Raw genomic sequence first — 13380 nt, 5'->3', positions numbered from 1 at the left:
GTCTTGGTGAAAGGATTGCACTGAAAAAGGACAAGTAAGATGAAGTTGTTGAGGGAAAAATGTGTTCAATTGGCATATTCTTGTGAAAACCTATGTAAAGTTGAGTTGTAACAAGTGTTGATGCATTGGTACATGAAAAATATTGAAGTGTGCTCAACATGGCTCGACTGGCGCTCGACTGGCGCTCGAGCGGAACCTTCCAGAGAGTTCGTTCGCTCGATCGCTCGAGCGCTCGACATAGCGCTCGAGCGGAACCAAGACAGAGTGGTTCGCTCGAGGTGACTTGACGTGGCGCTCGAGCTGAACCCATCCAGAGTGGTTCGCTCGATGTGCGCTCGACGTGGCGCTCGAGCGGAACCAGACAGAGTGGTTCGCTCGAGGTGAGCTTGACGTGGCGCTCGAGCAGAACTCATCCAGAGTGGTTCGCTCGATGTGCGCTCGACGTGGCGCTCGAGCGGAACCCATCCAGAGACATCCAGAGACGCTCGCTCGACACCTCGCTCGAGCGGTTTCAGAAGATAACGTGCGCTCGACCTTCGCTCGACACCTCGCTCGAGCCAATGTTCAAAGACAACCTAAAATTCATGTTTTGGGCGCCGTGACTTGCTGGGACTATAAATATAACAGATCATTTCTGTTGTGTGGTGTGGAAAAACAGAGCAAAACCTTAAGTGTTTCAAGAGCCAAAGAGAGAAACCTATTCCTCACCTTGTGAATCTCTTTTGGACAAACACTAATCCACCACACCACTCTCAAAATCAAACCTCTTTCAAAGTCCATTGAAGTGGACGTTTTGTTGGCCGGAAGGTTTCCGGAGCTGCTGTTGATGCAGAGATCGAGAGGTTCTCGTGGAAAGCTATAGAAGGTCGGAGTTCCGACACTACATGCGTGTAGAGATCGAGTGGGTCACTCGTGAAGTTGCAAGCCAAGTTTAGGAACTACAAAGGTTTTGTGAGTGTTTCTATATTGGTTGTAATGAACTTTTTCTATAGTGGATTTTAGGTGGTGCCTTACACCCGGAGTGGTTTTAGAATTTGAAGAAGTTCTACAAATGAGTTTCCACTTCGTGACCAAAATCATTATGTTAATTATTCTTGTTCATTGATTAACTGTTTATTTGTTTCTGTTTTTGAAAAGACCACAAAAATTGGAATACACCTATTCACCCCCCCTCTAGGTGTAGTGATTGGTAGAACCACTGCTTTTTCAATTGGTATCAGAGCGGGTTCACTCCGCTGGGATTAAATTCCTGAGTGTGATCCTGCTGTTGTGGTTATTATGGAGAAGTCTCAATCTCTCACATCGCCACCTTATTTTGATGGAAACAACTATGCTTATTGGAAAGTTCGAATGAGAGCTTTCCTAAAATCTGTGGATGAACGAGTATGGGTTTCTATAACAAAGGGATTGAGAGAACCAGTCACTATTATTGAAGGAGTTCAAACCCCCAAAAGTGTGGATAATTATTCTAGGGATGAAATTAATGAATGTGGTTGGAATAGCAAAGGCCTGAATGCGATTTTCATGGCCGTGTCCCAGGAGGAGTTCAAGCGAATCTCCATGTGTGGGAATTGCAAAGAAGCTTGGGACATTCTTGAGGTCACCCATGAGGGCACCAAGGTTGTGAAGAATTCTAAACTTCAAATGCTGACCACAAGTTTTGAAGAACTGAGAATGAAGGATGATGAAACATTTGATGCTTTTTATGCCAAATTAAATGATGTCGTCAATTCTCGTTTTAATTTGGGGGACAGAATTCCTGAGAACAGAATTGTGAGAAAAGTTCTCAGATCATTCCCTCAGAGGTTTCGTCCTAAAGTTACTGCCATTGAGGAAAGTAAAGATCTAGACAGTATGAGAATTGAAGAATTGGTAGGCTCTCTGCAAACATATGAACACACTCTTCCCGTGGATAAGAAACACAAGTCCATAGCCCTCAATACCATTAGAGAGGAGTCAAATGAGTCATTCGATGAGTCAGCTATGAGTGACAGAGAAATAGCTTTTTATGCTAAGAAGTTCAGGAAAATGTTTGTGGCTAGAAACAATAAGAACCAGAGGCCAGAGAAGAAAAAGTTTGAGAGATATAATAGAGGCTCAAGTTCAGGGAACAAGGAGAGAAGCACTGAGAAGTACACTAAAGCTAATAAAGACAAGATACAATCAAAGGTGCAGTGTCATGAATGCCATGGATTTGGACACATTCGTCTGGAATGTGCAAATTACAAAAAGGCAAAAGAAAGAGCTAAGATTGCATCTCTAAGTGAGAGTGAGTCAGAGTCGAGTGAATCATCAGATAACTCTACGCCAAAAGGAAATCTTAACTACATGGCATTCACTGCCTCTGTTAGCAGCAAAAGTCAATGTAGTGAATCAGTGTCTGATGATGGGAGCATATCTGGAAATGAATCTGGGTATGAAGATCAGTTGCAAGAAGTCTACGAGAAGCTGTATAAGGAATGTGTTAAATTGAGAAAACGCAACAAAGCGCACATTGAGGAGATAGACTTCAGCAAACGAGAAAATGAAGGGCTTCAAGGCAAATTAAATGAAGCCATTGGTCTAACTGATCAGCTGAAAATGAGGAATGTATCTCTAGAAGAGGAATTAAAAAATCAAGAAAGTGAGATGATTCTGTTGAAGGATAAACTGAAATCCGTGTCCACTGGGAAAGAAAAGCTGGATGAAATCCTGAGGTCAGGAAAGCCTCCTGGTGATAGGAGTGGACTAGGATATGATACAGAGAAATCTGATACAGCTACTACATCAAAAGTCTCCTATAAGAATGAGAAGAAAACTGTGTTTGTTCGTGAGTCTGTTGCAAAAGGGAATGCTAACCCATCTAACAAGGGTAAGAAATCCTCTCATGTAAAAATGGGTGTTCAGTCTCATGATAAATCAAGAGTTCGAAATACAAGCCCTGTGTGTCACCACTGTGGTAAGACTGGTCATGTTATAGGAGACTGTTTTAGATTGAAGAGATGCACCATGTATGATCATCATACACGCTCTCAAAGTAGAAGTGTGTACTCACCAAAAATGGATAGAAATCCCAGAACTGCTCCTAAGTATGTCTCATCTTTCAGGGGACAAAGAGAACACAAAAAGAATTACGTGTGCCATAATTGTGGTAAGGCTGGTCACATTCGACCAAATTGTTATGAGCTTAGGAGGAATCCTATGAGAGATGGAAATAGTGAATCGAGAAGAGGACATTTAAATCTTTGGAGTCAAGTCAGGGCCCTAACTAGACAAAATGAGATGCTAAATGTCAAGATAGACCAACTTTCAACTAGCAAAAAGGACATCTTTCCCAAAGTTAGAAAAATGTGGGTCAGAACTGGAAAAATGCACACGTGCCATGTGGCACACATTGCTCTAAAGACCAGAGACACCTACATGTGGTATCTTGATAGCGGGTGTTCTCGCCACATGTCGGGTGATAAAAGTCTATTTAAAACAGTTGAGGAGTACAAGTGTGGAACAGTAACATTTGGAGATGGGGGAAAAGCTGATATAATAGGAAGGGGTGAAATTGAAATACCTGGACTACCCGTCTTGAGAGAAGTCCTATTTGTTGATGGATTAAAAGCAAATCTCCTAAGTATAAGCCAAATGTGTGACAATGGTGCAGAAGTCTGTTTTTCAAAAGATATGTGTATTGTTTCAGATAATAATGGAAATTGCATGATGCAGGGAACAAGGACATCTGATAATTGTTATGGCCTTGCCTCTAAACCTCAGTATAGTTGCAATAGTGCTAAGAGTGAAACTACTGACCTCTGGCATCAAAGACTTAGACATGTGAATCACAAAAATCTGTCTAAAATTGCCAAGAAAGAGATGGTGATAGGATTGCCTGAGCTGGGTAAAGCAGAGACTCCTGTTTGTGGGTCATGTCAGTTGGGAAAACAAGTTAGAACAGCTCACAAGAACACAACGGCTATCCTGACCGAACGACCATTAGAGTTGCTGCACATTGATCTTATGGGACCCTCTAGAACTGAGAGCTTGGGGGGAAAGAGATACATACTGGTAATGGTAGATGATTTCACCAGATACTCTTGGGTAGAATTTCTGAGAGAAAAAGGTGAAGCTCCTAATGTGATTAGAACTTTGTGCAAGAAACTTCAGAATGAGCAAGGGAAAGCAATAGTCAGAATTAGGAGTGATCATGGAAGAGAGTTTGAAAACTCAAATCTTGAGAGTTTCTGTGATGAAGAAGGTATCAGTCAAGAATTTTCTGCCCCTATCACTCCTCAACAAAATGGAGTGGTCGAAAGAAAAAACAGAGTTATTCAAGAAATGGCACGGGTCATGATTCACAGCAAAAGTGTACCTACTCACTTCTGGGGAGAAGCTGTGAACACAGCATGTCATATTGTGAATAGAGTCTATCCACGACCAAACACTTCCAAAACACCATATGAGATGTGGAAAGGAAAGAAACCTAATGTGAAATACTTCCGGGTGTTTGGAAGTAAATGCTACATTTTGAGAGATAGGGAAAACTTAGCTAAGTTTGACCCTAAGAGTGATGAGGGAATTTTTCTTGGATATTCCAGAAACAGTCGTGCTTATAGGAGTTACAATCTACGCACCCAAACCGTCATGGAATCCATAAATGTGGGGGTGAATGATGCTCCTGGAGAGGAGTTAAACAAGGAAGAGCAAACCCACACACCGAGTGAAACTGGACAAGAAGATTTTGGTACACTGAATCAGAACTTAGAGACCTCTTCAAGTGAAAAAGTGAGTTACCAAAAGGAGCCATCTTCAAGAGTAAAGTTAAATCATCCTCAGGATAACATCATAGGACACATAGATGAAGGAATGAGGCTGAGGAGGAAAGTGATAAATCAATTGGCTTACTCAAGCTACATCTCACAAATTGAACCAAAGAGAATCGAAGAAGCCTTAAATGATGAGAATTGGTTGAATGCTATGCATGAAGAAATAAACCAATTTGTGAGGAATAATGTGTGGTACTTGGTGCCAAGACCAGAGAATCACAATGTCGTGGGTACTAAGTGGATATTTAAGAATAAGTCGGATGAGAATGGTACAATAGTGAGAAATAAAGCAAGATTGGTTGCTCAAGGGTATGCACAAATGGAAGGAATAGACTTTGACGAGACCTTTGCACCAGTTGCTAGACTTGAATCTATTCGGATATTATTCAGCATTGCATGCCACATGTGTTTTAAGCTGTATCAAATGGATGTCAAGAGTGCATTTCTGAATGGGATCCTCCAAGAAGAAGTGTACGTCGAACAACCGAAAGGTTTTAATGATCCAAAATACCCTAATCATGTCTATAGGTTGAAGAAAGTCTTATATGGTTTGAAACAAGCTCCTAGAGCTTGGTATGAGAGGCTTACTTCATATCTTGAAGATCACAATTTTCTGAGAGGAAATGTTGACAGAACACTGTTTATCAGAAAAGTTGGAGAAGACATAACAGTTGCTCAAATCTATGTGGATGACATTGTATTTGGATCATCGATTGACGCCTTGGCTCTTGAGTTTGCTGAAGAAATGAAAAATGAATTTGAAATGAGCATGGTGGGTGAACTAACCTTTTTCTTAGGACTCCAAGTGAAACAGTTAGATAATGGGTTGTTCATATCTCAATCCAAATATGCAAAGGAATTAATCAAAAAATTTGGATTAGATGGGAAAAGCCATGCCAGAACCCCCATGAGCACGAGTGTTAAGCTTAGTACTGATGGGTCAGGCAAGAATGTTGAGCAATCCTTGTATAGGAGCATAATTGGGAGTCTACTGTATCTCGCTGCAAGTAGACCAGACATTGCTTTTAGTGTTGGGGTCTGTGCTAGATTTCAAGCCAATCCTAAGGAATCACATTTAGTAGCTGTCAAACGCATACTTCGCTATGTAAATGAGACAGTCAATTATGGGATCTGGTATTCTAGAGACTCTAATACTGAGCTTGCAGGCTATTCCGATGCTGACTGGGCAGGTAATGCAGATGATAGGAAAAGTACTTCTGGTGGGTGTTTCTATGTCGGCACAAACCTTGTTGCCTGGATGAGCAAGAAGCAAAACTCCATATCGCTATCCACGGCTGAGGCTGAATATATTGCTGCAGGCAGCTGTTGCACGCAATTGTTGTGGATGAAGCAAATGTTGTGTGACTATGGCATTACTCAAGGTATGATGAGCATTTATTGTGACAATACTAGTGCCATAAACATTTCAAAAAATCCTGTCCAACACTCTAGGACCAAGCACATTGACATTAGACATCATCTTATTCGAGAGCTGGTAGAAACACGTGTTGTGACTCTTGAGTACATTCCCACCGAACACCAACTAGCCGACCTTTTCACTAAACCTTTGGATGGGCTTCGGTTTGAATTACTTAGAAAGGCTATTGGTATTTGTGCATTGACCTGAGGGTTGAAACATGCATAACATGCATTGCATGCTTTACATGCATTTTTTTTTTTTCCCTTTCTTTTGTTTTTGTTATTTTGTGATTATTCATCGTCTTATTCCTTTTTGGGTAATACTGCCTTTACATGCACTCCATGGTTGTGATTTTTAGTTATTGGTGCTGTTAATTCTAAAAATCTAGGTGCATGTGTCTTTTGAGAATTGTATCATATATCTATGGCTTACAAAGGTTTGAAACATGAGTATCAGTTGTAATCTGTGACTAGCTTCACACACTTCACTCCACGCTTAGTCAATCGACGTTTCACCACCGTGAGTTCTTGGGGAGGCAATCAAAAGTGTTAGGAAACTCTACCTACACACAGAATTGACCACGGGCTAGACAACCTCATTATTGTTCCCTTGCACAAAGAAAAAGAAAAAGGGATGTTGTTGCATATTTAAAAAAAAAAAAAAGGATAAAAGAAAAGGGTAAACAAGTATCCTGACATTGATACAGATAATCAAACAGAAGCATCTAGGTGCTAGCAGCATTGGGTTTGACTTTCTGCATCATGGAAGAGTTTCTCAAACACTTATGGTTTCTTGTACAGCCCAACCCCACTCACACCTTTTGGTTGAAATTTCTTGATTAAGCAAGGAATTTGTCAACACGGCTGTTTTGATTACTTGTGATACTTTGTTTTTATTACCTGCGTGTTTTATAAGGACATGATGCCTTTCTACATTTGATGTGTGTGAATGATTTAAAAATTAACCTCATTAATAGTTGGATCACACTGATTTTTTTTAAAGGCAGAAAAGTAAAATTTTGTGGGAAGCCGCTCGAGCGAACTTAAAAGCCGCTCGAGCGAAAGTGCTTTAAAAAGCCCGCGCCCCTTTCTTTTTCCCCTGCCCCTTATTTCCCCTCTGCACTGTTTCCGCTCCCCACCCCGTGCGATACCCTCTATCTTTCTCTCCGTGTGTTTTCATTTGATTTCTCTCAAGAAATCCCATTCTAATCACGGTAAGTCTCTAATCTTTGATTCTCTTCAATCATTTTCGGTTTTTATCTTGAATTTCTTCATGCATTTTCCATATACATGCATTTCGGAATTTAGGGCTTTTGATTTGGGGATTCCGAAATGGAACATTCTTGTTGGTTTGTTTGGTGTTTGAATGGACCTCTTGGTTGTCCATTCCTATTCTCTTTGTATTTAGGAGGTTCTTAGAACCCCCAAGGGGTTTTTCATTTGGTTTGTACTTGGATGCACTCCAAGTGCTCGGTAAAATGCATCAATGAAGTTTGATTTCTTATTTTCATCATGCATTGATACTACATTATCCCCATGGTCATGTTTGTCTATTCTAGTGTTGGGATAGTGTTTGGCATTGAGACTTGGGACCTCCATTGGGTTTAAAACCCAATCTTGGCTTAATTGAGTTTGAAGTGCTCAAAAATGCAAAATGGTTGTTATATTGTGTTAGTGGGCGTGTGCATTGTGCATTGTGCATTTTGACATACTTTTAGCAACATTGCATAAGTTTGGCTTGGTTCACAATTAGGCATGTGCATTCATCAAGCATTGGGCATTTCACATTACCTTTAGTCTTGTCTAACGGTCATTGATTTTGTCCAGCTTCAATCATGTCTCGAAGGGTTCGTTCACACCAAAATCCTCCAGCCCCCGCTCAAGCACATTTTCGCAATCCTCGTGCAAGAGAACTCTACACTCAAAATTTTTCCACCCGTTCTCTTATTGTTGAGCGGGAAGTTCTCCTTGGTGAGCTTTCTGAGACTGTAATTCCTCGCATTTTTTAGTCTCGCCAGTGGCTCGCCTTGACCACTGGTCATCCCACTCCTTCTGTGGAGTTGGTTAAGGAGTTCTACTCCAATATTGATGCCATCGCTGATGATGGCTCTTTTGAAGTCAGTCTCCGGAACATTGTTTTCCGGGTGACTCCGGGCATGGTTGCGGACTTGCTACATGCCCCGCGAGTGGCAAACCCCACTTATCCATATACACGGACTTCTCCTCCAAGTCCGACTGTCATTGTTCAATGTTTAATCGGTCCTTTTTCGAGTTGGGATGGTAAGACACCCATTCTCACCTCTCGTTTTTCACCCGAGTTTCTCATTCTCAGTAGGATAGTCCTTACAAACCTTTATCCTACTGGTCATCAGAGTGATGTCGGTCCTGACCGCGCCACTCTTTTGTATGCATTGATAAATGATGTCTCCATTGATCTGGGGAGTCATCTGTGTCGGGTCATGCTTGAGGCGTTTAATTCTCCGAAATTACGGACTGGCTTGCCTCTCGCCTGCCTCATTACTAGGTTAGCCCTCTCTCAGACTGTTATGCTTCGTCCTAATGAGCCTAGAGTTCCTCTTAAGGCTCCCATTGGGCGTAGGACCATGCAGTTGAGTCGTGCTCACATTACCCCTCACCCACTGGATGTTGAGCATCCTCCTGCATCTTCCTCTCAGCCATCCACATCTCAGCCTTCCACTTCTCAGCCATCTAGTTCACAGCCTCAGGGCCCGGCAGCGGGATCAGTCGATCCCAGCCTTCAGCAGGTTCTTGAGTACCTTGCCCGGCTTGAAGCTCGGTTTGAAGCCCGATTTGATCATCTTGATGCCAAAGTTGACAGCTTTCAGCAGCTTGTGACTAAACGCTTCGACGATATTGAGGAGCGGCTTGATGAAGAAGATGGCAGTCAATCTGGTGGGGACAGTTGACACCCTTGGAGTTTGTGACAAAAAGGGGGAGTATAGATTAAGGGGGAGTATACATTAAGGGGGAGTAGCAAGAAAGTTGTTGGGGCAGCTTTGTTTTGTTTTGTGGAGGAGCAGCTATTTTTATTTGTATCACATGCTGCTCATGCTACTATTGTTTGTCTAAATTGAAAAACAATGTATGTTTTAATTCTTAATGAAAAGTCTTTTCTGAGAACTGTGCTACAAGTGTTTATGCTTATGAGATTATTTCTTGCATATTGTTATTGGTACGTTTAACCGTTTGTTAAGTTTGCAGAAATATCTCAATGTGCTCAAGACTTTTTGCCTAAATAATGGGAATCCTGATTTGGGTGTGTTAGGATTAAGTCCTATGTATAGGTTAGAGGTTTTGTCACAGAAATGCCAAAGGGGGAGATTGTTGAGGGAAAAATGTGTTCAATTGGCATATTCTTGTGAAAACCTATGTAAAGTTGAGTTGTAACAAGTGTTGATGCATTGGTACATGAAAAATATTGAAGTGTGCTCAACATGGCTCGACTGGCGCTCGACTGGCGCTCGAGCGGAACCTTCCAGAGAGGTTCGCTCGATGGGCGCTCGACATGGCGCTCGAGCGGAACCAAGACAGAGTGGTTCGCTCGAGGTGAGCTTGACGTAACGCTCGAGCTGAACCCATCCAGAGTGGTTCGCTCGATGTGCGCTCGACTTGGCGCTCGAGCGGAACCAAGACAGAGTGGTTCGCTCGAGGTGAGCTTGACGTGGCGCTCGAGCAGAACTCATCCAGAGTGGTTCGCTCGATGTGCGCTCGACGTGGCGCTCGAGCGGAACCCATCCAGAGACATCCAGAGACGTTCGCTCGACACCTCGCTCGACACCTCGCTCGAGCGGTTTCAGAAGATAACGTGCGCTCGACCTTCGCTCGACACCTCGCTCGAGCCAATGTTCAAAGACAACCTAAAATTCATGTTTTGGGCGCCGTGACTTGCTGGGACTATAAATATAACAGATCATTTCTGTTGTGTGGTGTGGAAAAACAGAGCAAAACCTTAAGTGTTTCAAGAGCCAAAGAGAGAAACCTATTCCTCACCTTGTGAATCTCTTTTGGACAAACACTAATCCACCACACCACTCTCAAAATCAAACCTCTTTCAAAGTCCATTGAAGTGGACGTTTTGTTGGCCGGAAGGTTTCCGGAGCTGCTGTTGATGCAGAGATTGAGAGGTTCTCGTGGAAAGCTATAGAAGGTCGGAGTTCCGACACTACATGAGTGTAGAGATCGAGTGGGTCACTCGTGAAGTTGCAAGCCAAGTTTAGGAACTACAAAGGTTTTGTGAGTGTTTCTATATTGGTTGTAATGAACTTTTTCTATAGTGGATTTTAGGTGGTGCCTTACACCCGGAGTGGTTTTAGAATTTGAAGAAGTTCTACAAATGAGTTTCCACTTTGTGACCAAAATCATTGTGTTAATTATTCTTGTTCATTGATTAACTGTTTATTTGTTTCTGTTTTTGAAAAGACCACAAAAATTGGAATACACCTATTCACCCCCCCTCTAGGTGTAGTGATTGGTAGAACCACTGCTTTTTCAGAAGTGATTGCTACAAAATCGAAGAGAAAAGATATTAGGGATCATGAGAGTGCGGTGACTGAGAGCCTTGCGAGGACGTATTCAATTCAACGGATATGGTTAGTTAGGACTGGAAAAAGATGAAGATACCTCTAGTTCTTCCTTCTTTGGAGCATGTATAGCATGCTTGGTTGTTCAAGTTGATGCAACCCATGAAGGTGGACATTCTAATTCCAATTTGGAAATGACAATTTCCATATTCTTCGTATTTTTATGGGGTTTTTTTATTTTTATTTTTCACTCCTATTGGTTATGCAGAAATACTGCAAAATGTTTCTTCAAAACTAATGTGGCATTCAGATGCATTGATGTTTGACGGATTCTAGCATGTAGTAAGATGCAAATGGGGTATGAAATCCGCATTCTTGATGTTTCTTTGTCTGACAACAACTAGACTTATCTTCTTATCTTCATTTAAACAACATTGTAGAGGTCTTCTCTTGGTAATTTTAAGAAATGTTCTCAAGGATACACATTTACATACGGCAGCAAGAAAATGCACATTCTAAGAGAGCCTGTAAAAAGTGAAAGATATGCTCTGAAATTGGCATCCTTCTAAGGTTGGTGACTTTCATGTTTGGTGCATATAGAATGTATTGTGAGTCACAATTATAACATTTGACTTCCACTCCAAATGAAATCAGCAACTACAGGCACATTTTAGTTTCTTGTCTTGGTGATGATATAAAGAACACACTGCACGTTTTAGTCTCTATCCTGTTCTGTTCTATTCCTCTGTATTATTTTTGGCTTTTGTATACTTTTGATCAAGGAGAGGCTGATTATATTGTCTGTAAACATTAATGAGCGAAATAACTTTGGTTGTGGCACAATCTGTGTCTTGTTTTGTTTGTAATCAACAAGTATTTTCAAGACTTCACAAATGGCCCAAAATTCCAAGACCTTTGTCAGTCCGGAGTGAAGGGACTTATTACAGCCATAGATATTTTTAACCAAAAAGGAGATTCCGGCTCTCCATCTATAGTAATTTTTTGGATCAAGCATGCCGTTATACATTCCATGACCCTCTCAAACTTTACTCATGTTTCATTTGGCCTTGAATCGGTATGCTTTCTTCCTCCCCGGATTTCTATTCCTCTTTTTGTTTATAGTGGCATATTGATTTACATGAGTCCTGTAACTGGTAGTCTGGGCTGGATGGAAAATTTGGATCATTTAGGAGTCATATGTTGTTGGAAGTGAAGAAAATTGTTGGAGTTAAGGAGGTGCCATCGTAGAAAACAGGGCAACTGAGGCGTCTGAAGCAGTTATTTGTGGGCTAATGCCTTGAGCAACAAAGAAGTGTTGAAATTGTGAGACAATTACCATGGGAAGTAGGCTGGAAATGCATGCAGTCGCATTTGTTTTATTGAAAGTAATTTCTGAACTCTTTTATCTTGCCTTGTATTGCTGAACGAACCTTGGCTTTAGAACTTTGTAAGATATATTAGGGTCATCCAGACCTGAATGAAACTACATATTCCAAAATGATATAGTTGGTCAAAATGGATTCGATGGGCATATAATGGATGCCTTAAATGAATAGATCAGGCCTATAATAAACTTTCATGCTTACGTTTATGCAGGTTAGACTAGAAATTCAGCAAGCCAAACTTGAACTGTTGTTTGAGCTTCGTAGATTACCATAGGAGGAAGAGATAATACAGAAAGTTGAGATCTCCCATGAGAGGTATCATGAAGTTTTGAAAGCCTAAAACCTGTTCTCTCTCTACATTCACAAGAAGAGTGCATTAATGGAATCACTGATGTTGATGGTTGTGGAGCTGCTAACTGGAGGCAACCTGTTCTTCCCCGGCTTGCTCTTGATGATGTGGTTGTCACTTATCCTCCCCAGCTTCTCATTTCATACTGCATCGCTGACTCTTATTTCTAATCATTTTTCATTTCAAGCGTCAAATTTCTTCACCAGCTACTTTTGTATTTGAACGAAGGATAAATATAATCAGATAGATTTTCATATTCAAGACTAAATTTGTTTGGTTATTTCTGTTTTCATGCAAACACGAGACCGTTTTCCTTGCGTTAAGCCCCCTTTTTCCCTTTTATACAGGACCCATAATTGAGGACAACTTTTTCCTAATCAAAGACTAAGTTTTGGTGCACAAAGTATATATTTAGTTGGATCGATCTTGAGCGCAGACATTAACCCATGCACACTAGTTCTATTTAGGTTGTCCTGTGAGAGAGAGAGCTTGGAAGTGGCTGCTCTCAAAGAATTGAACGGGCATATTTTCACTCGGCAGCCGCAGGGTCCAGACTCTTAGCATTATACCAAGCTACTAGCTTCAATATCATAAGGCAGTTAAGGCTCTCATGAGCTCAAGCATCGAGCTCGAGTGGATTATCGTCACCAACGTTTTAAGTGTAAACGAAACAGCAGCGATTAATGCATCTGTATTACAACTCCTCCCTCTTAATGGTTTCTGTAACCGAGTCCCGCTGAGTACTAATGATCTGTATTATAGTCTTTTACGACCCAAACATTGTCCGAACAAAATTAGCAGCAGCAGCACCTAGATGAACATATATAGAAGTCCAACACTACTAAATTGAATTTTCAGACCCAACGATACTACGGCATATAATCATGTTCTAT

General features: G+C 41.3%; 1 protein-coding gene and 1 pseudogene across 1 annotated transcript; both read left to right on the top strand.

Annotated features, from left to right (window-relative positions):
- Window positions 1–1278: 1278 nt before the first annotated feature.
- On the top strand, window positions 1279–9139 carry LOC118344254. Its single transcript, XM_035684407.1, has 3 exons — window positions 1279–6175; window positions 8040–8173; window positions 8222–9139. Exons 1-3 carry the CDS (start codon window positions 1279–1281, stop codon window positions 9137–9139), a joined length of 5949 nt encoding a protein of 1982 aa, XP_035540300.1.
- A 332-nt stretch (window positions 9140–9471) lies between these two features.
- On the top strand, window positions 9472–12796 carry LOC108985065 (annotated as a pseudogene).
- The last annotated feature ends 584 nt before the right edge of the window (window positions 12797–13380 follow it).

This window comes from Juglans regia, chromosome 13 (assembly GCF_001411555.2).
Source record: "Juglans regia cultivar Chandler chromosome 13, Walnut 2.0, whole genome shotgun sequence".
Taxonomy (NCBI): domain Eukaryota; kingdom Viridiplantae; phylum Streptophyta; class Magnoliopsida; order Fagales; family Juglandaceae; genus Juglans; species Juglans regia.
This window is presented reverse-complemented; position numbering and strand designations above follow the sequence as displayed.